Source organism: Thamnophis sirtalis, unplaced genomic scaffold, assembly GCF_051295495.1.
Source record: "Thamnophis sirtalis isolate CommonGarterSnake01/CBP01778 unplaced genomic scaffold, rThaSir2_p1.2 scaffold_6, whole genome shotgun sequence".
Lineage (NCBI taxonomy): Eukaryota > Metazoa > Chordata > Lepidosauria > Squamata > Natricidae > Thamnophis > Thamnophis sirtalis.
In genome coordinates, this window is record NW_028261386.1 from 15,775,757 (window position 1) to 15,801,105 (window position 25,349).

General features: G+C 43.0%; 1 protein-coding gene and 1 long non-coding RNA gene across 5 annotated transcripts; one reads left to right on the forward strand and one right to left on the reverse strand.

Moving 5' to 3' along the window:
* On the reverse strand, window positions 1-23,061 carry LOC106550555 (uroplakin-3b). Of its 4 annotated transcripts, XR_015696869.1 has the most exons (7): window positions 22,857-23,052; window positions 13,025-13,174; window positions 9,549-9,771; window positions 6,950-7,029; window positions 6,111-6,240; window positions 2,469-2,602; window positions 1-330 (listed from the first exon to the last, which is right to left on the reverse strand). XR_015696869.1 is itself a non-coding variant. In XM_087717264.1 (6 exons), the coding sequence occupies exons 1-5, from the start codon at window positions 22,924-22,926 to the stop codon at window positions 2,475-2,477; spliced, it is 651 nt and encodes a 216-aa protein (XP_087573390.1). In that variant the 5' UTR covers window positions 22,927-23,061; the 3' UTR covers window positions 1-330; window positions 2,469-2,474. The 4 variants fall into 4 exon arrangements, 3 of the variants coding, with proteins under 3 accessions (XP_087573390.1, XP_087573388.1, XP_087573389.1); XM_087717264.1 differs by lacking the exon at window positions 6,111-6,240 and having other exon boundaries at window positions 22,857-23,061; XM_087717262.1 differs by having other exon boundaries at window positions 1-2,602; window positions 22,857-23,053.
* Window positions 23,062-23,146: 85 nt separating this feature from the next.
* Window positions 23,147-24,988, forward strand: LOC148044858 (uncharacterized). Its single transcript, XR_015696870.1, has 3 exons — window positions 23,147-23,430; window positions 23,541-23,652; window positions 24,475-24,988. It is a non-coding gene; the product is annotated as an uncharacterized LOC148044858 (long non-coding RNA).
* Window positions 24,989-25,349: the final 361 nt, after the last annotated feature.

Here is a 25,349-nt window from a genome sequence, read left to right on the forward strand (position 1 = left end):
TTGGCTGTGAAAGAATATAAATTTACGCTTAATAATATTCATAATTTTGCTTTACAAAAACAAATGATTTAAAACAGAGAAACCCTATTACAAATCCCTTCAAGTTTTTTTTTTACATCAGAATAAATATAACATTAAGCTGTAATGGGAATTGGAGGTGGAGCCCATCTTGTCTTGCCTTTATAGCTAGGATTTACGTTCTGACATCATGACCCATGTTTCATCATTTGTTTGTCTTAATGGATTGTAGCGCACACTGATGTTTCTTTCCAAAGATTCTTCAGCCGTGTCTGTAGAATATGTTAGTGATCCTGCTGTCCCACTGTTGTCCTAGTTGGTTAACAAAATGCAGTATTACAGTCTGACTTTGCCCGTTGCCAGCAGTTCGGTCTTCACTGGCTCAAGCCTTCCATCCTTCCAAGGTTGGTAAAATGAGGACCCAGATTGTTGGGAGCAATATGCTGACTCTGTAAAACTGCTTAGAGAGGGCTCTTAAGCACTATGAAGCAATATATGTCTAAGTGCTATTGCTATTGCTACTGACCAATGAGAATATTTTGAGGCTGCTGATCATAATTATATCAACTGTCCACCTCTTTTCCTGAGATACAAATGACTCCAAGGGAACCTACAATGACTGATCAAAGATAGATTGGCATATGAGCATGTAGCCCAGAAAGTATGCATTTTGTACATCATATCTTCTTGGCACCTTAAGCAAGAATAATTGTTTAGTGTTACATGATAGATAGGAATAAAACTAGTTAAATTATTGCATTGGGCCAGCTAAGCTAAGAGCTTAGAGGGTTGTATGACGTTTAGATGTTAATCATAAAACCAACTCACTTTTTCCCACTCCCATTATGCCATGGCTTACAAGTTAGGCAAACTCATATAATAAGCACCTTAACAGAATAAAGAGTTGGAAGGGATCTTGGTGGTTTTCTAGTCCAAACCCCTGCTTGGGCAGGAAACTCTTTACCATTTCAGACAAACAGTTGTCTAATTTCTTTTTTAAAATCTGCAGCGTTGGAGAACCCACAACTTCTGAAGGCAAATCATTCCACTGATTAATTATCCTAACTGTCAGGAATTTCCTCCTTAGTTCTAGGTTGGATCTTTCCTTGATTAGTTTCCATCTATTGCTTCCTGTTCTGCCTTCAAGTGCTTTGGAGAATAGATTGACCCCCCTCTTCTTTGTGGCAGCCCCTTAGATATTAGAACATTGCTATCATGTCACCCCTGGTCCTTCTTTTCATTAAACTCAATTCCCACAACTATTCTTCATATGTTTTAGCCTCCAGTCCCCTAAATCTTTGTTGCTCTTCCCTAGACTCTTTTTAGAGTCTCAACATCTTTTATTTATCGTGGCAACCAAAGCTCGATAGAATATTCCGAGAGTGGTCTTACTAACACCTCACATGATCTTGCATACTTCCTTCCATCTAGATGCAGTTCCATTAAGAATTATGCCGTTCCATTAAGGAGAATAAGCACAAATGATAACCCTTTTCACAGGTTTTATGTCTCTATTGATAAAAGAAATATTTCCAATATATTTATCACATTACAAATCATTTTTTCAATCCAAGGCGGCAAACAATTTTGAAAGAACATTGATCATCTCCTCCAGGGGTGTCAAACAAGCATCATCAAGTGACGTATAGCGACTTCCCCCCTCCCCCTGCTAAACTGGACATGGGTGTGGCCAGCGCATGATGCATGTGGACCATGAGCTGCGAGTATGACAGCTTTGATCTACTCAGTTTCCATTGGCTTAAGGGATGTATCAGTTCTAATCATGTCAAATACTTGAATTACAGAATGAAGCTGGTTTAATTGTCATTTTCTGTTACAAGTAACTATGAAAGATGCAATTGGTGGTGGCAAAGACCTTGTAATTCCAGGATTCTTTTGTAGAGAGAAGAATGCCGCTAAAACTTCAAACACCTGAAAGGCTTTCACTGAGAAAAAAGGTCTGGATTTGCTTCCAAAGCTCCTGGCGGTTGGATAAGGATGGAAGCTTCACAGAGGGAGATCTATATTCAAACTAAAGAGGAATTTCTTGACTATGACAGCAGTTAAGCAATAGCACAGCTGAGCTGAAGTTCTAGGTGCTCCATCACTGGAAGTTTTTCAAACAAAGATTGGACAGCCATTGGTCTAGGATGGTCTGAGGATTCCTGCCTTCAGAAGAGGGTTGGCCTTCACATTCCCTTCCAACAATTTGATTCTGTGAAGATCTCATATCAACTGATATAAATCGTTGGTATATGATGAGTGTGGCTATCTCAGAATGCATAGCCATCATTTAATCTTAAGATAGCCACACTCGCCTCCTCCCTTTTCTTCTGAGCAGGGAAGGAACGAGAGATGACAGCCCCTCTCCAAACATAAAAAAACACCTGGAAGTTTGCAATTAATAAATGAAACAGGAAGCAGGCAGGAAAAGGAAAGAAAATACTGACTGATCCTCAGCAACGTAGGAGCTCAGAAGTTGTTGGACAACGGATCATGTCCTTAATGAACGATGTAGCGTACGACGGTTGGGTCCTCCCTTGGCACAAAATCGGCAGACATCGGTTTGTCACAAATGCTGGAACTGTGGAAAAGAAAGGCAAAGGAGAAATGAAGATGGTATACAATCAGTGGTGGGTTTCAAAAATTTTTAGAACCTCTTCTGTAGGTATGGCCTGCTTTGTGGGAGTGGCTTGCTGACTATGTGACTGGGTGGGAGTGGATTGCCGGCTATGCAACTGGGTGGGAGTGGCTTGCCGGCCATGTGACTTGGTGGGCGTGGCCAACTTGTAAAATGTGGTGAAACTCACTTAACAACGCTCTTGCTTAGCAACCAAAATATTGGCTCAGAAACTCTGGCATTTGAAGCACGCAAGTCTTAAAGCTGTCAAGTTACAGGACCCTTGCACCCGTAACCCTTTAGAAAACAAAACCCCAGGGGTGTTCAAATTTGACAGCTTTAAGACTTGTGGACTTCAATTCCCAGAATTCCTCCTCTCACTCTTCATCTTGATGATGTGCGGACAGGCAGGGGGAGGGAGCTGGAACTGGTTCTAAACGGCACTGTAGATTTGTGGAACCTCTTTTATAGAAGAGGTTAGAACTGGCAGGAACCTACCCCTGTATACAATGTAGGGATTAGAAATTATGCAGGATAAAAGGGTTAGCCTACCTAGTAGACAACTAGTTGAAGAACATTAAAATTTCCCAATTTGTTTTATGGCAGCCTTCCCACAGCGACTTTAGGTTTTGAGAAGCCTATCACCGCAGGCAAAAGTGTTGTCTTTTGGTATATAAGGTTTCCACTTTGTAGAATCTCAGGTAGCAAATTTGGGGAAGACCTACCAAAGACTATGGAGAACTTCCACCTCAATGTAGGAAATCTTAGTTAGGTTCATCATCTCCCTGACGAGTGGGTCCACTCCATTCAGTCAGAGTCCAGATTCGGCAAGAATCTTTTTCCCTCACGGTTGGGAGGACTTTCCAGATGGATGTGTTTGTCTATTGTGCTGAGCCAAATGTTTGTTAAACGTGGTTTTGAGTAAACCACATTTGGCTGGCCTCAAACACTGTACTAAGCTGTAGAAATCGCAATGGCTTACCTCTAAAAGCAAGCAGATTTGTGTTCTAGTGAAATGTGTGAAGTTTCTCACAATGTCAAGAAAAACACTCCAAGCATGTGAGCTATATCACAGAGTGTAAAGAAAGGACTTTTCTCTATGGGTTCAAGATACCTGATTGGGTCAAGATAAGGATCTTCTTCTGTGTGTGTGTGTGCATGCGTGTGCGTACATAGACCAGGTTTTCCTGAAAATACGACCTACCATATTTTTCGGAGTTTAAGATGCACCTTTTTCCCTTAAAAAGGGGGGCTGAAAATCTGGGTATGTCTTATACACTGAATACAGTATTTTTTGCCTCCTGAAACCCCACCCCCTTCACCAATATGGCTGTGCAGAACCTTTAGGAGGCTTTCAGAGTGCTCCTGGGGGCTGGGGAGGGCAGAAATGAGTGACAAATGGGCCATTTTTTGCTCAATCTTGCCCTCCCTACCCCCAGGATCTACAAGCCTCATAAAGGCTATGCCTGCCCTTTTTTGGGGGGGGGGAAACTGGGCCTGTTTTCATGAAAAACGGGCCGTTTTTGGGAGGTCTGCAGAGTGCAAAAACGTTTTTTTTTAAATTGACTCTTCAAAACCTTGGTGCATCTTATACTCCGGTGCGCCTTATACTCCAAAAAAATACAGTACCCACAAAACAAGATCTACCCTGATTTTCATGTCTGTGCCCAATGTAAGCCCTACCCCTAAAATAAATCCTGGTTAAGCCCTGCCCACTGTCTGGCTGTACAAGGTGGGGCAAGGCGTAAAAATCAAGCTAGGGCAGTGGTGGTGGGTGGAGCTGCCCCATGCGCCACACCCACTTATGTTAGGACCACCACAGCCAGGCCTCCCAGGCCCTGACACCTGTCACACTGCTGCCTGACTTCTGCAGCCATTTGTGGCTGCTCGTGACCAGATGCCATGTGATGCATCATGCTGCTGCTGCTGCTCTCAGCAAGACACCGCAATCCTACCAATGCCGCCGTTCACACACACACAATGGCACAATGTACCACGCAACCTCCTGCCACGTGCGGCAGCCCTGGTGCAATGAGCTCTACAGTGTTGGCTGCGAATGGCCACAAGCGACCACAGAAGAACTCAGGCAGCAGCGCAACAGGTGTCAGGCATGGGAGACATGGCTGCAGTGGTCCTAAGGTAAGTGGGTAAGACAGCCACCGAAAAAAATAAAACCTAGGGTTATTTTGGGTCCGAAAAGAAAATAAGACCAGGTCTTATTTTGGGGGAAACACAATAGACAGACAGATAGACAGACAGACGACAGACAGACAGACAGACCGACACACACACACACACACATGCACACACTGTATTTTACAGGGGCAGCCCTTGAAGAGCATTCGGAGACTTCAGCTTGTCCAGAATGCAGCCGCACGAGCGATTATGGGTGCACCTCGGTTCACCCTCGTTACACCTATCCTCCGCGAGCTGCACTGGCTGCCTATTGGTCTTCGGATACGCTTCAAGGCGCTAGTCGTCACTTATAAAGCCCTTCATGGTATTGGACCTGGGTACTTGAGAGACCGCCTGCTGCCAATTACCTCCAATAGACCGATGAGATCCCACAGATTAGGCCTCCTCTGAATTCCATCCGCTGGCCAATGCCGACTGGCAACCACCCGGAGGAGAGCCTTCTCTGTGGCTGCTCCGGCCCTCTGGAATGAACTCCCCGTGGAGATTCGAACCCTCACCACCTTCCAGGCCTTCCGCAAAGCCCTTAAAACCTGGCTGTTCCGACAGGCCTGGGGCTAATGAGCTTTTGTCCCCCCTCGAATGGTATGGTTGTTGTGTGCTTTTAAATTGTGTATTGTTCTGTTCATCTTTTTTATTCCTTATTTGTACCCCCCACCCTTTGACGGGTTGTGAGCTGCCCTGAGTCCCCTTCGGGGAAAAGGGCGGCATAGAAATATAATAAATTCAATTCAATTCAATTCAATTTTTCAGAGTATAAGATGCACCTTTTTCCCTCAAAAAAGAGGCTGAAAATCTGGGTGTGTCTTATACACTCAATACAGCATTTTTTTTGCCTCCCAAAACCCCACCCCCTTCCCCAAAATGGCTATGCACAGCCTTTAGGAGGCTTCCAGAGTGCTCCTGGGGGCTGGGGAGGGCAAAAATGAGTGAAAAACAGGCCAATTCCCCCCCCCAACCTCCAGGAGCACTCTATAAGCCTCCTAAAGGCTATGCATGTCCTTTTTTTTGACAAAACACGGCCCTGTTTTTGCAAAAAATGGGCTGTTTTGGGGAGGTCTGCAGAGTGCAAAAACTTTTTTTTGATTTGCCTTTTTAAAATCTTGGTGTTTCTTGTACTCTGAAAAATACGGTAGATGGATGGATGGATGGATGGATGGATGGATGGATGGATGGATGGATGGATGGATGGATGGATGGATGGATGGACCTGTGTGTGTGTGTGTGTGTGTGTGTGTGTGTGTGTGTACACACATAGTCATAGATATATGAAGCATACTATTTATAGATGAAGGCGGCAATGAGAGCAGCCAGGAGAATGGCAGAGAGGATGGAGAGGATGGAGATAATGACGGTCGTCTCAGTTCTCCGCCGTCTGGGCTTGACAACAATTCTGTCAGGATTTCTCCCTGGTGAAAAACAAATTTATACTTTTATCATGTAATCTTTTCAAGGTGCCACCTTAAAAGAATTTCCGTTCCTCCAGGACTAGAATAGTTCTTGTAATGCCTGAAATATTTCTTTGAAATCGAGATATGTAGGGAAGTGAACCTGAGAGCACCAAAACACCTCCTCCAACAGGTTAGATTGATATACTACTAGTCTTCCTGGATTTGTACCAGTAGTCCTTGACTTATGACCACAATGGAGTCTAAAATTTCATTCGCTAAGCAAGACGGTTATTAAGTGAGTTTTGCCTCATTTCATGACCTTCCTTGCCACAGTTGTTAAGTGAATCACTGCACGTTAAGTTAGTAACATGGTTGTTACGTGAATCTCGCTTTCCCATCGATTTTATCTGTTAGAAGGTTGTAAAACGGGATCACATAAACCCGGGACACCGCAACCATTATAAACCAGGGGGTTGAAAACAACTAAGAGTGGCAAAAATCACAATACTAAAACTAACCCTCCCAGGGGAGAAAGGCAGACTCCATAGACAACGGTTTCGCTCCTTTTCAGAAAGAAACCCAGCTGAAGTTAATGCTTATTTTCAGGTTAGTGTATATGAAATATTGCAGAGGTAGGCTCCATGTGTGACTGCCTGACCAAAATGAATGGGATTTGAACAGGCTGGAGATGTGACAGGTGATGTTAGTGGTACCCATTTTTAGTTACCTTGAATCAATCTGATGGGATCAGACCATTTTGATTCCTTTATGATGACGCCTGTTGAATTCATTGCCAGGAACCTGACCCTAGAAAGAGAAGGCTGTGTGTGTTAGTGACAGTGACGGGTGTTCCAAAATTTGTCAGTAATTGCTTTTTTTCAATAAATGGCAGCTGTTCCTGCCTGATCTTTTTTCCCCACATGCCCTTGACTTCAACACTCAGTGAGGCTGGGAAGTATGGGGTTTGTAGTGTGATGCTTGTGGCCAAAATTTGTTGGGTAAGGCCATTCTAAATTCTACCATTAACATGGATGGGATTCTTGTCTTGAAAAAAATCCAAATAGCTATGGCACATATGCATCCCCATTCTTTTCCCACCTTAAAGATAAAGGTAAAGGTTCCCTTCACACATATGTCCTAGTCATTCCCGACTCTAGGGGGAGGTGCTCATCTCTATTTCAAAGCCAAAGAGCCAGCGCTGTCCGAAGGTGTCTCGGTGGTTATGTGGCCGGCATGACTAAACGCCAAAGGCGCACGGAACGCTGTTACCTTCCCACCAAAAGTGGGCCCTATTTTTCTACTTGCATTTTTTAATGTGCTTTCGAACTGCAAGGTTGGCAGATCCCCCACCGCCCATGTTGGCTTAGAACCGTGATGGCGAATCTATGGCACCCGTGCGCATGTCACCTGGCACGCGCAGCTTGCCAGTTTGCCTTCTGGGTTTCTGGCATGCATGTGCTCGCGATGATCAGCTGTCCTTCTCACACGCAGCAGTGCCAAAAACCGGTGTGAGCATGCCCGCTGGCCAGCTGGTTTTTGGGTGTGCATGCGTGTTAAAACCCGGAAATTTGGCTTTTCCGGAGCACAATCCCTTAACGCGCATGGCAGTGCCGAAAACCATCCTGTGTATGCACATCAGCCAGATGATTGTCGGGCCTGCATGTGACAACATCCAATTAGTCATATTTTTTTGGTCCAAGATTCTTGGAGAAATAACCCTTAGACTAGAGGTGGGTTCCTACCAGTTCGCACCTATTCGGTAGAACCGGTTCGTCAAATCTACCGAACCAGTTAGAAGAGGTTCCACCAGTGGACCCAGAAAGCAGGCCACACCTACAGAAGAGGTTCCAAAAATTTTTGAAACCCACCACTGCCTTAGATAATGAATCTTGTTGGTGATTTACTGCCTATATTTCCTAAGACAAGCTATTGCAATCTAAATAATTGATTGAGCTTTTTTCTTAGAAGAAGACATTTTAGATCTATTGTTATAAAACACTGGACAATTCAAAAACAAAGGGGAGTGTAAATAGGGACATCTATACGTCTTGGAAGCAAAGGGGATTTGTAATGGTAAAAGGCTACGAAAAGGTTAATAAAGGTATTGATGCAAATCAGATTTCTCTATCTTTTCTTTTTCTCATTTCATATCTTTATTTATTTTTATTTTTTTGGCTTATTGTTTCTGACTTCTTTTCAATGCTCTGCATAACATTGTTTATCCTGAAAGTTAACTGTGTAATAAGTATTGATATTTTCATGTGGAAAACAAAAATACACCTTCCTTTGGATCAATGGCATTTAAAGATGCTTAAAGAGAGGAAATGCTTAGGCTGAAAAACAAAAGCAAAGAGCTTTGAAAAATGTCCCAGTGAGTCACCATTTATTAGTAATATTAATAGCTTCATTCTTAACAGATTTCTTTTAATTGAACAAGAATTGTTCTGGGTAACAACATTGAGTATGAATGTTTCAAATGTTTGGATTTCTACTTGATCACACACACACACACACACACACACACACACACACACACACACAAATGAAACCTCATGTTAAAGCCTCATGTTAAAAATTAAAATGCAGAACTAAAATAAACAAGGGGGGGAAACAAATGGAAAATTAAAGTGTGGGAGATTTTGGATGTTTGTGTGTGTGTATCTATACATCTACAGTATATATGTATACCCAGAGGTGGGTTCCTACCAGTTCGCACCTATTTGGTAGAACCGTTTCGTCAAATCTACTGAACCGGTTAGAAGAGGTTCCACCAGAGGACCCGGAAAGCAGGCCACACCTACAGAAGAGGTTCCAAAAATGTTTGAAACCCACCGCTGGTCCTTGGATATGATTATTCTACACTATCATGCTCATATTTATAAAACTCGGTGCCTCTGTGAAAGGTAAGGATGACTACTGTCAACATTGCATGTGTTGAAGTTTTAACGCAAACCAAAGATGCCTTTAAAAAAAAACAAGTTTACATCATATTCTTATGCATGCCAGTGCTGTGTGTGAGGTAATTTAAGGTGGTTCTGACAAGTGTCGTTGGCATCTTCATATCCGGTCACATGGGCGGCAAGCCACTCCCACAAAGGAGGCCACACCCACAGAGTAGGTTCGAACAATTTTTGAAACCCACCACTGACCTATACCTATAGCTATACCTACCTACCTACCTACCTACCTACCTACCTACCTACCTACCTACCTACCTACCTACCAGAAGTGGGTTGCTGCTGGTTCACTCCGGATTGAGTAAACCAGTAATAGCAGTGGCAGGAAGCTCGGGAACTTCAGGGAAACTTTGAATATTCTTTTCTCACCTGTACGGTCCAGGGCTTGGGAGGGGACCATTACAATCTGGCCGCGAAGGATCCACAACGCACTCGGTTTCACTCCCCACACGCAGGATGGTAATATCATTGCTTTTTTCTGGACAGGGGTAGTTTGACACGGTGGTGTTCAAAGTCATGTAAAAATAATTCTTGCGAAAAGATTGGTAAGGCAGGGCCTCAGGCGTTTTGGGAGCTTTGAAACTTTTTATAGCTGGAGGGACAAAGAGCAAATGATTATTTCTCCATTCCAATAAAGCTGAAGTTGTGAGTGATGAATCCATCACGCCCCATCCATCAAATTGTCATCAAATTTAAATATTATTCATCTCACAATACAAGTGACGTTCGTTAATGTACAACAAAGTTACGTTAACAAATAACAAAGGATTGTTACTGTTATTAAAACCATTAAAAGCAAAGAAGAGATGTTGGGCAAAGGGATGTTTTGTTAGTTGCGATGTCGTGTCTGACTCATCGCGACCCCATGGACAACATTCCTCCTTCCTGTCCTCCAACATCCTCTGGCTCTTCTCCAGTGAGTCCTTCCTTCTCATTACGTGGCCAAAGAATTTAAGTTTCATCTTCAGAATCTGGCCTTCTAAAGAGCAGTCAGGGTTGATCTTCTCTAGGACTGATTGGTTGGGACTTGCAGGCAATCAAACCGGTCAGTCCTAGAGGAGATGAAAACCCTGAAGAGACTGAAAGCTTCATGGACAGTACCAAAAAATGGATGTTAATAATCTCAATATTTTGCCAGTCTCTGGGAATCCCTGGCCCTGAGGGCACAACCAAATCTCAAGAGATCTTCAGAAAGTCAAAAGTGATCAAGACAGCATCACTTCAGGGGGAAGATAATCTATAACATGGATATCACAGCAGAAAAGGTCCATCATTTACGGCCCACCAAATATAGCTCCCTATTTGCCAGAACCTGTAGCATGTCCTCTCCACTGGATCTGGTGGGACAGGAAGATGTGATCTCTCATATAACCTGATCCCTTACCACTTAGGGCTTTAAACGTCAAAACCACCATCTTGAATTGGATTGGGAAACAAACCGGTAACCAATGCTGAGCAGAGGTGCAATATTTGCTCTGCTAGAAACACATTTAACTGCGCACTCTGCTGCATTTTGTACCCAAATAAATAGATACTGTGCAACTAGTAGAGCATGTAGAGCACAGTACAATAGTCCAACCAGTAGCACATTGGCACTGTAGGAAGTTAGCATCTACCCCTCTCCTAGAAAAATGAAATATCCTGGGAAATATTGAAAAGGCAGAATATTATATTTCCCTGGATAAGAAATGGAGAAACGTGTTTTTAGTTAGGAAACAGACTCACTCTTAATAGCCCCCACCTTTGTCAATAAGCCATTAAAATGCCCGAGCCAGTCTATTCTACATAACAAAAATCTCCCCCCTTCAGCTCCAGGGTGATGGGATTAAGGCATGATAATATTAGCCCTTTACCCATCTCACCACAGGGCACCTGGGAAGAAGCAATGATCAACCAAACTTGGACTCAAAACACAGCCTAGAGAGTTGCCCCTGCATAGCCCCATGGGACTCTGACAACCAATCAGAATACAAGCTCAAGATCAAAGGCCAGAGAGGGCATAAAACCAGGGTCTTTCAGTATCTCGCACTTTTTTCTTCTTCACCCAACATCTTGAAGCATGTGATTCCCCTTTTCTGTTCAGGAACTCAAGCCATGTGGTCCTGTCCACCATTAAACCATCTTTCCAAGCAGCCTCCATGTTTCCAGGGTCTTTTTCCCCACTTGGAACTGAACTCAGAAGGACATTTCTTCCAACAGCACAATACAGCAGGTGAGAATCACATGGTAGCAGGAGAATCACCTGGAACAAGGGAGTCACGATAGAAGAGGGGACTCACCTGGAAGCCTTCTTTCCATCTTATTCTGTTATTGTTAAATATATTAAAGGGTAACAACTGGAATAACCAAAGGCCACTCCCTTTGGGACAGCCCTGTGCTTATTACACATATTCTTAATTACGTAATTCTTTTTCCAGTGGTTCTAGAAAGTACTGTCTTTTTGATACACAGTCTTTGAGTTATGACTGTAATAAAGCCTGGCTATTGGTGGAAGAAATATCTATCTGGTTCAGTTCCAAGTGGGGGCGGGGAGAGACACTGGAAACACAGAGGCTGATTGGAAAGATGGCCTAGTGGTGAAGCAGAACCACCAAGCACATGTGCATCTGGGTAGCTGACTGACCACTTGGTTTAATGAATACATGGAGTTTTATGCAGGTTCTGACCATGAAGATAAACTGAGAGTGTGCTGGATGCAAAACTAACCTACTGTTCCTGGAAAAAAGCCAGGACATTATTATTACTATCATTATAATCTATTTTCAGGCTTCTCTTCTGTAATCCATTGTCAGTGCAGGAATCCTGGATTATTACAACCTCGTAGAGGTCATTTCTGCACATATGTCATGCAATCATTCCTTGCGATAAAATAAATTCCCTCGACATCCAATTGAGGTCCAGCCCAGCTGTTTTCCTTTCATACTCTGCGGTTGTTAAGTTCATCTGGGAACAAGTCTATGCACATTGCCAGAGTGAAAAAGTTGAGGATGGGGAGATGGGTTATAAGTTGTTGCAATGTCATGGGAAAGTAAAACCCTCTAATATCCAAATCTTGTTTGGAGGGTTGTCTCAGAATAAAAAAATAAGATAAAGCTGTTGATCTTAATGATGGCTTAATACCTCTTTTAATTCCCACCCTCCTCTAATCCAATTTCTGAAAATCATTGATTTGCTCTTGAATTTTAATTCACCCTGTTGGAAACTGGGGATTGTAATTCCCCATCCAATCCCACCTGAAGTGATATTAGAACTTCCAAAGCTTTATCTAATGCAATGTTCTGTCTTGGAGCTAAACTGGATCATATAGTAGAGACTGTAACCATACATTATCTTTGAACCACGAAAAATCTTTTAAAAAGGGATGTTCTATGAAAAAATAGCATTTAGACTTATATACTGCTTTACAGTGCTCTACAGCCTTCTCCAAGCGGTTTATAGAGTTTACAGCCTATTTCCCCCACAATTTGGGTCCTCACTTTACCCACCTCGGAAGGCTGAGTCTACTTTGAGCCTGGTGAGATTTGAACTGCCAAATTGCAGGCAGCCGGCAGAAGCAGCTTGCAATACTGCACTCTAACCACTGTGCCACCATGGCTCATAGGGCTCAAAAAGCACTGCACAGGAACTGAATTTGTCCAGTAAGGTTACTGACCACCTCACCTGGATTTTACAGAGTTTAACTGGGTTAGTGTTTTTTCAGTAACAATAAACAAACAAACAAACAAACAAATAAACAATCTAGTAATTGCAACTGTGATATAGAACTGTTTCTCTAGAAGGGACCACTTGGGGTTGGTTATTCCCTCTCTTTTAGAAATTATTATTAGCTAAGAATCATAACATACCATCACTAAGAGCCACAACCAGCCATATAACATCACTTGGATCGACAAGCTTGTTGAAAACACAACGCGGTTGCTGTAGGGCAAAAGTGGAAGTAGTGATCTTCCCTTCCATTTCCTCAGAAGTGAGATGAGGCACATAGTTAACCAGCTCTGGAAAACAAAGAAAACAAAGTGAGTTTCCCTCTGCATTCAGACCCCAAAGCTTCTCCATATAGTGCAGGGGTGTCAAACTCAATTTCATTGAGGGCCGCATCAAGGTTGTGTTTGACCTTGGGGGGCCTGGGTGGGTGTGGCCAGGGTGGGCGTGGCCAGCTTGATGTCACTCACGTCGGGGACGTCTGTGGTGGCTTGAGCAGTCTGACAGCGAAAAGACCTCCTAAGCTCTGTTTTCAGCCACGGGCTGGTCCTTTGGTGTTTCTAGGGCAGCCCCATGGGCCAGATCTAAGCACCCCATGGGCGGATTTGAGTTTGACACCCCTGATATAGTGCTTTCTGCAATGGGTTAATCATCGGAGATAAAAAAAATTAAAGCATTCCCCTAACAACCCTTGTTTATCAAAATTGTATTAAAGTAGATAAGCAGTAGGAAGGGAGATCAGAGATGGTGTTCTGCCGATTCGGACCAGTTCACCCAAACCAGTAGCGGAAATAGCAGGTGGCTCCGCCCACCCGCCCCGGCTCTATGGCATCCCATTTGGGGCCCCCCCTTTTTTTTGCCAAAAGCACATACATGGAAGGCTGAGTGAGCTCACATTTGCGAACTGGTAGGGAAGGTAAGTGAATACCACACCTGGTTATAAAGGACTATGGGGGTCTTCTAATCCAAACCCCTGCCTAGCCAGGAAACCCTACACTACCTCAGACAAATGGCTATCCAACATCTTCTTAAAGACTTCCAGTGTTGGGGCATTCACGCAGTGATTTCTACTGCCACAGGCTCCAGAAGCTGGGGAGGAGGTCCTTTGCAGGCGCTGGCCAACTCCTTTTTACATCCATCTGTTTAAATCTCCTTCAATATTGGGGGGAGGAGGGGTGGCATTGAAAGTATTGCCGTTTCAATGGCACTTTGTGGCAAGAACACGCGTTAGTTGCGCTCTTTCCTGGCCTCTGTGTGCAAAGAGGCCAGCCTCAAAACGACTCCTCTCCTTGACTTCCAGTTTGACGGTAGGGCCATTTTTCACACGAGACGCGTTCTGCTGTGATCCATTCCCCAAAAGAAGGCTTCTTCTCTGCGCAATTATCTGCGCATCCAAGAAGGAGCAGTTAAAGAAAACGGGGAAGAGGAAAGACAAATTAAAAGAAGGAAAGATGGGAAGAGAGCAAAGATGGGGTCTCCCCCCCCCCCCGTCCGTGCACCGCCGTCTAGCAATGCAAAGAGAGAAGGCGAAAGGTCCACAATCCACTTCGCCTCTACTTGGATTGAAGTTAGGAGGCTGACTCGTACAACCAGCGGCGACCATTATTTGGAGGAATAACAATCGCAGCCGTGCGACCGAGATTCGCTCTTGCAGAATCTTTTTTTTTTTAACCAAATTATAAAAAAAAACCTTTGGAACATTCTTATTCCTAAAGCCAAAAACAAAGGATGAGGCTTGCTAGAGAACTGAGTGGAGGTGATGTGCGAGGGGAGGCGAGGTGCTGTGGTGGGGGGAGATGTTGCTGAAATAATTTGATCTATCAGGAAATCGGAGCTGGGGGGGGGGGTCAGGGGAAAGTCTTTGCAGGCCCGACGCCAGCCATAGCTCTGAATTTGCTTTCCTTTCTACTGAAGCAACCTCCGGCGTTTCGCAAGGCAACCGACAAAAGGCCACTTTCCCGGAGAGGGGGGAGGGGCTTTTGGAAGAGGGAAGTGGCTGCCCTTCACCACTTGCCGCTTTCGGAGTCGTTTTGAGGCTGGCCTCTTTGCACACAGGAGCCAGGGAAGAGCGCAACTAACGCGTGTCTTTGCCACAAAGTGTGGTTGAAACGGGAATACTTTCTATGCCACCTCACCCCACCCCCAATACTGAAGGCGATTTAAACAGATCGGTGTAAAGAGGAGACAGAAGCCACAACACTCTTGGGTTTTTGTTTTTCAAATATTTTTTAATCATGCAGGGGTGGGTGGGTTACCGTACGCCACTCCCCATCTCTCAGGAGGAAACAGAATTCCACCACAGCTACGTTTAAGCTTTTGAGTTCTTCAGAATTCTTCATCAAGGAAAGAAGATACTAAAACAAACATACTGACAAATTCCGGAGAATGCGAGTGGTTGTATATTCATGTATGTCATTTTGACTGGCTCAGATAAAAACACTGGCCCATAATGACCTTTGGATTTGGTCTACTCCCATAGCTATTGCTTTATCTGTTTAAAGGTCATCACCACTGCTTTGAAGAGTGCATTAAAAAAATCACGGTCTCCCCGTTCTTTCACCTTTATTCTCTCCTTCATACTCCTCGGTGGAACATCTGTGAAAAAAATTCAGGTGCTCAGGCATGAAAATGTGCCGCTCAAACACTATACTTTTCTGCTCACACTGAAAAAAAATTAGAGGGAACATTGATACCCAGTTCCTGCAACCGTTCTTCATATATTTTAGCCTCCAGTCTCCTAATCATCTTTGTTGCTCTTCTCTGCACTCTTTCCAGAGTCTCAACATCTGTTTCACATCATGGCGACCAATAGACTTTGGGTAGGGCTTTGGACTAGAAGACCTATAAGGTCCCTTCCACCCCTTAGATTCTATGATTCCATGATTCCAGATAAACCTGAGGTGTGAGTAGGATCTATCTGTTGGTCAAACCAGAGACTTGGATCAAATGGGATTGAGGTGAAATCCTGCTGTTATCCCCCCCCCCCCGCCCCCAACAATACAGGTAGTCCTCGACTCACAACAGTTCATTTAATTACAAAGTTCAACATTACAAAGGCACTGAAAAAAGTGACTTATGATCATTTTTCACACTTACAACCTTTGTAGCATCCCCATGACCAGGTGATCAAAATTCAGATGCTTGGCAATTGGTTCATACTTATGACCATTGCTGTGTCCCAAGGTCATGGGATCATCTTTTGCAAGCTTTTGACAAGCAAAGTCAGTGGGGGAGCCCGATTCACTTCCCAACCATGTTACCAACTTATCAACTCCAGCGATTCCCTTTACGACTGCAGCAAGAAAGCTTGTAAAATGGGGCAAAGCTCACTTGACAACTATCTTGCGTTAATATCAGAATTTGGGGGCTCAGTTGTGGTCATAAGTCGAGAACTCCCTGTTGTAAAATGTAGTCTGGCCTCTTTATGGCGCCTGTACCCAAATGGTTTTCGCTTCTGGATTTGAACGTAGGAGTAGGAAGCCAGAGTAGTAAGAAAATGAGTACCGGTGTTTCCTGATCTGCACGGGGGGGGGGGGGGGGACACCTATGGTCATGTCACTGTCATCAAATTCCTGCCCCTTTTATTTGTGTTCCTCTACAAAGGAGAGGGAATTTGATTACGTTGAGGTGGCTGCCAATTGGCCTTTTTTAAACCAGGCCTGTGGACATTGATGTTTGATAATAGGCCACAACTGTGATGGCTAACCTTTTTCTAAAGTTGTGTCAAAATTGTGTGTGTACTCACACTATCATGTGTGCACGCATGCCCACCCACCTGCGCATGTGCAAGCGATCCCCACCTGCACATGTACACGTGACCCCCCCCCGTGCATGCGCACGTGACCCCCGTGTGGGAGGGGATTTTTGCCCTCCCCAGGCTCTGAGTCTGGAGGCTTTCCTGAAGCCTTGGGAGGGCGAAAACGGCATGGGGGAGGCCCTCCCTAGGCTTCAGGAAAGCCTCTGGAGTCTGCGGAGGGCGAAAAACAACTCCGATGGGCTGGCCAGAAGTTTGGAAGTGAACTTCCGGTTGGCCCGTTGTGCCTATTTTTTGCCCTCTCTAGGCTCCGGAGGCTTTCCTGAAGCCTGGGGAGGGTGAAAACGGCCTCCCCCAACCCTCCAGAAAGCCAAAAATCAGCTGGGGAGCTGAAGCCTGCTGAGGGCTGCTGTGCCGGCAAATATGGCTCTGCGTGACACCTGTGGCACGCACATCATAGATTTGCCATCCCAGGACTACAATATCTCTCCCCCATTTGTTTATATCATCCCCTATGAGCATGCTGGAGGATGAAGACACAAAATGGGAGGCTTTAACCCGTAGTCTAACCCCCAACTTCATTAAGTTCACTAAACCTAAGTTCACTATGCATTTCTTTGCATATTTTGAGAAGTGGGCTTTCCTTGGCATCTAGTTAAAATGTTGTCTGCAAGTTCCTAAGTTAGCAGAAAGCTTTTTGTAACGTAAAACCTGTTGCTTCTTGGCAGATCCCTATTCAACTTCAGACCCTAGGTTAGCAAATAGTTTATGTTGATTTATGGGGTAGAGAGGCATGTTAAAACTCAGCAGTCAGCTGAGTTTCTAGTTTTCTTTCCTTCCTCTCTCACCCAGACATCACCATTCTGCAAAGAAAGATCTGAAGCAAATACTCCAGAAGATAGGCTCAATACATAGAAGGATCGTGACAGACTTGAATGTTGGGCCCTATCTAAAAAAATGAAATTCAATGGTGAAAAAAGTTTGGTTCTATATTTAGGCAAGAAAAACCAAATGCACATATACAGTATAGATGGTACCTGGCTCAACAGTAGTAACTGTGAGAGGGATCTTGGAGTCCAAGTGGACAATCACTTAAATATGAGCCAGCCGTGGGCAGCAGCTGCCAAAAAAGCCAACACAGTTCTAGGCTACATAAACAGAGGGATAGAATCAAGATCATAGATAGAGATGAAAAAATGGGAGAAATTGCACTTATCTTTGCTGGGCAGGATAGCAGCAGTGAAAATGAACATTTTACCAAAAATTTTATTTCTCTTTCAAATGTTACCTATACTTTAAAAAGATGTGAATCTTTTAGAATGGCAGAAGGGTATCAACAAATTTGTATGGGCAGGAAAGAAGCCGAGGGTAAAGATGAAAATAATGCAAGATGCACGGGAGAGAGGAGGCTTGAAATTACCTAACCTAAAATTATATTATGATGCAGTGGCGCTATCTGTAATTAGTGATTGGACTCATTTAACTAATGATAGAATGTTGAATATCGAGGGATACGATCTGGTATATGGTTGGCATGCTTACTTGTTGTTCAACAAAAAATTGGATAGGAAGTTTAAAAGTCATATTTTAAGAAATGCTTTACTGCGTGTCTGGAAAAAATACCAATATAAATTAAATGACAAAATACCCATGTGGGCAATTCCTAGACATACAATTGAAAATATGAACATAGCACAAAAACAGGATAGAACTACCTATAGACAGCTTCTCATTTTGGAAAGGGGGGTACTACAACTAAAATCTTTGGAGGTATTAAAAGAGGAGAAGGTAGTTCAAACATGGTTCCAGTATGGGCAATTACAGGCCAGGTGGAAAATAGATCAAAAAATTGGTTTTATTCAAGCTGAAGATAATTTGTTTAAACAAATAAGAGATCAAGGCTTAATGCATATAAAGAGGATATACAATGTACTAATACAGATGGATTCGGAAACAGAATTAGTTAAAGATTGTATGATAAAGTGGGCTCAAAATATTGAAGAACCAATAATGTTGGATACATGGGAAAGAATATGGGTAACAAATGTGAAATTCACACAAGCTCAAAATCTGAGAGAAAATTTTTATAAGATGTTCTATAGATGGCATTTAGATCCTAAAAAACTGGCTTCTATGTATCCGAATGTACAGCCTAAATGTTGGAGGTGTGGTTCTCTCGATGCTACATATTATCATATATGATGGACCTGCCAAAAGGTTAAGGCATTCTGGATAAAAATATGGTGGATTATACAAAATATCTTTAAAAGAAGGATAAAGTTTACTCCTCAGTTATTTTTACTAGGTATATGTACTGACTTTACAGTGGTAGAGACTAACTTGATTCTGCACCTAATAACGGCAGCAAGACTGTTGGTGGCGCAATATTGGAAGAAGGAAGACTTGCCTACAACTCAAGAATGGACATTGAAAGTCACAAATTTAGCCGAGATGGCTAAAATATCGGCATATCTTAAAGATCATTCAAATGAGAGATATAAACGAGACTGGAAAAAATGGATTGACTATATACAAAATAAATAAAGGACCAAGAAATTCCAGTTAGTCTATGCTTAAGATCAGAAATGGTTTAAATTGTTTAAAGTTAGTTCAGCAAGAAGAAGCTAAGGTCAATGTAGAATGTCATTAATCTCTTTGTTTCTTTTTTCTCAATAGATTTTAGACTGTGTTTGTTAAAAATCCATACCGTGTACGGGTTCTGGGAAGTCGGGGGGGGAGGGGGTTGGGGGGTGGAGGGAGGGAGGGAGGGGCATACAAAAAATTGTATTTCGATGTTTTACTGATTGAGGAATGATGAAATGTTTGTTTTAAAAGAAATAAAACTTTTGAACCACAAAAAAAACAAAAAACAAAAAGAGGGATAGAATCAAGATCACGTGAAGTGTTAGTTCCACTTTATAATGCCTTGGTAAGACAACACTTGGAATACTGCATCCAGTTTTGATCTCCACAATATAAACAGTTGAGACTCTAGAAAGAGTTCAGAGAAGAGCAACAAGGTGATTAGGGGACTGGAGGCTAAAACACATGAAGAACGGTTGCAGGAACTGGGTATTTTTAGTTTAATGAAAAGAAGGACTAGGGGAAACATGGTAGCTGTGTTCCAATATCTAAGGAGCTGCCCCAAAGAAGAGGAGGTTAGCCTAATCTCCAAAGCACCTGAAGGCAAGACAAGAAGCAATGGGTAGAAATTAATCACGGAGAGAAGCAATCTAGAACTAAGGAGAAATTTCCTGACAGTGAGAACAATTAATAAGTGGAACAACTTGCCTCCAGACATTGTGGGTGTTCCAATACTGGAGGTTTCAAAGAGGAGATTGGATAGCCATTTGTCTGAAATGGTATAGGGTTCCCTGCCTGAGTGGCGGGTTGGACTAGAAGACCCCCAAGTCCCTTCTGACTTTGTGGGGAAGAGATGAATTTGGATACATGAATAGACCATCAATTTTAACCATGGACATCGATAGGGAAGAAGGGGGGCCATGATCTGTGATGCTAGCTTCACTGTTTTTACATTTGGGTCAGGATACACGTAAATAAGGAAAGAGCTGGCATCATGCCATCGTGATTTTCCAAAGCCCCTGAAGGCCAGACAAGGAATTATGGATGGAAACTGACCAAGGAGAGATTCAACCTAGAAATAAGGAGGAACTTTCTGACAGTGAGAACAATCAACCAATGGAACAGAAGTTGCCTTTGGAAGTTGTGGGAGTTTCATCACTTGAGACTTTTAAGAAGAGATTTGACTTCCATTTGTCAGAAATAGTGTAGGGTCTCCTGCTTGAGCAGGGGGTTGGACTAGATGACCTACAAGGTCCCTTCCAACTCTGTTAATATGCTGTTAATATGCTGTTAATATAATGTCAATATCATTCTGAAAAATATCTTGACTTGCTCCAGATATTCATGGCTTAGAAATCTTCAAAACTCACTGCACTTACCCAAGTGACTTTTGTATGTGCATTTAAAGGGGGAGGGCAGGGGCTGACAATAAGCCAAGGTTGCAGGTGCTGACTTAGATGCACACGAGGGAAGCTCAGAATGTCAAGAATCATCAGCCAACCATCCATGAGAAGGGTGGCTGGGACAACAACAGCAATAGCACTTAGACTTCTATACCGCTTTATAGCCCTGTCTAAGGAGTTTACAGAGTCAGTCTATTGCCCCCAATAATCTGGGTCCTTGTTTTACTGACCTCAGAAGGATGGAAGGCTGAGTCAACCCTGAGCCTGATGAAATCCAAACTGCCAAATTGCAGTCAGCTGGCAGTCAGCAGAAGTAGCCTGCAGTACTGCGCCACCAGGCAAGCATAGCAGTCAAGGCTTATGAACACTTGGAGAGGGTCTTAGAATATTGAACCATAGTCTTAAGAAAACTGCAGGGATTTGTCTAGGCAATGGCAATAGCAGTTAGACTTATATACCGCTTCATAGGGCTTTCAGCCCTCTCTAAGCGGTTTACAGAGTCAGCATATTGCCCCCAACAATCTGGGTCCTCATTTTACCCACCTCGGAAGGATGGAAGGCTGAGTCAACCCTGAGCCGGTGAGATTTGAACAGCCAAACTGCAGAACTGCAGTCAGCTGAAGTAGCCTGCAGTGCTGCATTTAACCACTGCGCCACCTCACCCAAAGTCAACACTAATTTGAACACCCTGTAATAAATGAAGGTTAAACAACCTTGTTTATTATATCACAAACCGTAACTTTAGTTCTCACTCACAAAAAATAGAATAGAAACAAAGTTTATCGGGAAAGAAATCTTACTTTTAAAATAGAAACTCTTTGTCCATTTAGTTGTTTGAATGAGCATATTACCAAAAAATTAAAGAGGATATCAATCAGAAAATTGTCCATATAAATCTAGGGATTATAGGACATCACTTAGATTACGATTACTAAATGTATTTCAACGATTCTTCATTGTCTTAATTATTAAAGAAGTGGGAACATTTTCCACTGGTCGACTTTCAAGTAGCTTTTCCCCTTTGCTTTCATCTATTCCATGTCAAGATCTGCTTACATATTAACTTTTTTATTTTTCCATTTTCATAGCATATAATCACATGTATACTATTACGTAGCCAACATCATATTGTACTATTAAATCTTTACATCAATTCACCTTACCATCAACTCCCCAAAACAATTATTGGCTCTTCTGCTCTCCATACACCATATTTGTACCTTATCTATCACTTTCTTCTCCCTCTCTCCTCCTCCTCCCTACCTCCTTTCTTCCCTCCATCATCCTTCCCTTCTCTACTTCCTCTTCCTCTCTCCTTCTCCTCTCTCCCCTTTCCTCTCCTCCTTTCTCTCCTCCTCTCCCTCACTCCTTTGTCCTATCCCTCTCTTCTTCCCTTACCTCCCTACTCTACTTCACACTCTTCATCTCATTTACTTGGTGTATTTCAGATTCTGAGCAAGCTCCATTTTATGTTGATGGTATCTATAATTCCTTTTCAATATACATATTTAACTTTAGCAGAGATCTGCTGTGGCAGTTTGCTGTCTATGACAGTTTATGCTATTTGGTAATTTAAAATTTTCTCAAAAGTGTAAAAATGCCATTGAAAAATGCCATTTTTTCTTCTTTAAAAGCAGAAACTGGAGAATGGAGGGATCTTTTCATAATTAGGTCCTGATTTTTCACCTTATTTTAGGAAAGGTCTCTGCACAAATCATTGTTCATTCTCTTTCCACCAAATCACTTATACATTGATTAATATTTCCCCCATGAACAGTGAAAATCTAGGGCTTTGTTAATAATCTGTCCATTAAAAGGACAAGCCATAATTAGCAAGAAGTAGACACTGCAGTCCAAAGGCCGCATTCGCACAAGATGCTTAATTTGATTGCTGATTTAATTAATCTTCTGGATTGGAGTAGTACACTGAACCATGTATCCACCACACTGACTGGTTTACCAAAACATTTTTAGCAAGAAATAAATTAACGAAGCTTAGCATGTTATGGGAACATTTCCCTCTGCCCTCCATCTTCCACCAAGTTTCACGCAGTAGATTGACACAGAGCCAACAACCCTAAAGAATTTGCGTTTTGCTGAGGAATGCCCGTTTAGCCTGAGGATGTTGGATGAGAGACGTAGCACCTTATCTTTTATACCTTCAATTCCAAATGAGGATGCATTAATTTTCCACGGAATCCACTTGAAATGACAGCCAAGCCACAACCCTCTTACCTTGTGCATGGGCGGCATTGATTGTTATCCCAATCAAAAGTACCATGGGGACTGCCAGAGCGTCCATCATCTTGCCTCCTTTTCTGTCCTGCAAACGTGTCTGTGGAAGAGTTGAGTAGAGTAGAAGTTTTTTTCCCCTCCTCACCACCCCACTTGTGGTCCTGCCTTATTAGGCCTCGCCCACACATCTCATCCATTTTTAGAACAACTGCGTATTCTTCGTCTTCCTCCTCCTCCATAGAGGAAGGACACAGGAGAACTGGCAGCAAACAGGTAAGGCTAGTTTTCAAGAGGGAGAAGTAAGCTGAATGTGAGCAAGCAAGCGAATCAACTGGAACAAAGAAGTCAACAGGGAGGGGGGAATTGCAAAATGTCTCACCTGGGCTGGCATTCTCTGGATGCCACTTTTGAGGTGATTTATTTCAGGAAAAGAATGAAGACGTATGCTCTTTGTCTTGGGGGATCATGAATTGAAAGGGTAGGGATTTACTGTAGATATGGATGTGTTTTTTCAAGATGCTGCATGTTCCACAGGTTAGCCTGACATTAAGTAGATAAAAGAAAACCATTTAAGGTATGTGAGTTAAAGGACTGGACTGGCACTAGGAAAAGCCAGTTTCTGATTGCCCACACTGGTAGATCACTTCTTTTCAGCCCAATCTATCCCAATGTTTTTGTTTTGAGGACAAAAATGAAGAGAGAGGCTGCCTCTGAGACCCTGAAGGGAAAGAAACATACCATATTTTTCGGACTATAAGACGCACCAGTGTATAAGACGCACCAAGATTTCAAAGCGGTAAGTAAGAAAAAAAGATTTGTCCTCCCTGGCCCCCAAGAGCACTTTTCAGGCTTCAGCAGGGTCGGGGAAAGGCAAAAACGCCCCCATTTTTGTAAAAAAAATAACCCGTTTTTTGCCTGTTTCTCGCAAAAATGGGATGTGGGGGGTAGGGCCTTGGGAGGCCAAAATTTGCTGTATTCGGTGTATGACATTTCCATGCTCTTTGGGGGGGGAGGTGCATCATATACTCCGAAAAATACGGTAAGTAATAAAATTCATAAATAGCAATAGCAATAGCAATTAGACTTATATACCGCTTCATAGGGCTTTCAGCCCTCTCTAAGCGGTTTACAGAGTCAGCATATTGCCCCCAACAACAATCCGGGTGAATATTATCTATCCCCAAGATGAAGTGCTTTTTATCTATCTTTAAGCTGGCAAAAAATTGTGCCAGCATGAAATTTGTTCCCTCCGCTACTCAGTTTTCTGCCTCAATAAACTCCATTTCAAATCCCTCAGTCACCTGACTTTCACTTGATGTCAAAGCTTAATATATCTTCTACATCTGGGACTCTCCTTGGATAGTGTTGAAGATGTGGGCAAAGACGATTTTAATACATGCATGGCAATGGACAACTTAAAGCTGTGTACTTAAGGGGCTATAAAAATGAATAAAACAAGTAGCACGTAACAAATGGGCTTTTTATTATTAAAATTAATAAAATGAAGGCAACATCAAAAAGACCTGGCAGAAAGAGATAGGTTGTCTCTGTACCTGAAATTTCCAATTCCAAGTCCAATGATTTTTATTGCTTGTTTAATGTTTAATGTTCACTTTAGATGATAACATGAGCACTGAGAGGAATTTACCCCTCATCAGTGTGTTTGACCCAGGGGCGAAATCAACTTACCTTCGCTACCAGTTCGCAAATGTCAGTGCGTGTGTGGCTCTCCTGAGCTCCGCTTTCACTGGCAGAGGATTGCAGGAGGCCGTGGCAGCCAAAAATGGATCTCAGGAGCCCTGTTGTCAGGCCTGCAGCCATCTTTTCTTTTGGATCTTTGGCCTACCACGCTTTCTATTATTCTACTATGCATTTTCTATTGTGGGAAAATGGGAAAGGGGATTGTAAGGAGTTAGATGCTATGTAGCCATAACAACATTCTTTCTAGAAAGCCAAGGTCATCCTTTGTCTTTGCATTTCTGCACCTGAGCAGAACTGGATGGGTGGAACTGCCAGCATGGCAGTTGGAGATTGGACCATGTGATGGACTTGTGGGTGTGGGGGCAAGATCTTGAACGTTCAACTGGGTGGGGAAAACCGGGACGCTTTCAGATTCGGATTTTCCCAGATGTGCCAACATGGCTGTCTTAATAAATTGGAACTTTGAGCAATACTTTGCCTTGGACTCTGATTTACTTTTGGATGCTATTTGGAACGCTGACACCTGTTTTCACTGACAGAGCACGCGGGCTAGTCCTTTGCTGTTTCCAGGGCGTCCCCACGGGCCAGGTCTAAGTACACTGCAGGCTGGATCTGGACCCCGGGCCTTGAGCTTGACATCCCTGCTCTTCAAGTTTGAAAGCCTTGCCAGAGAACCATATTTTAGGAAGGAAAGAAAATGGGGAAAGAAAATTAGCATCACAGTGTTTTGGAGATGACACGGTCCCTATTATTTTGAAGGACGTGTCTATGGAGACTCTCAATCATGCAGAT

Coding starts and splice junctions, on each gene's coding strand:
- LOC106550555 (XM_087717262.1), bottom strand. CDS start 22,926: ATGATGGACGCTCTGGCAGTCCCCATGGTACTTTTGATTGGGATAACA. Junction 13,175..22,856: donor CAATGCCGCCCATGCACAAG/GTAAGAGGGTTG, acceptor TTTGTTTTCCAG/AGCTGGTTAACTATGTGCCT. Junction 2,603..6,110: donor GCCGCCTTCATCTATAAATA/GTATGCTTCATA, acceptor TCTTTTCCACAG/TTCCAGCATTTGTGACAAAC.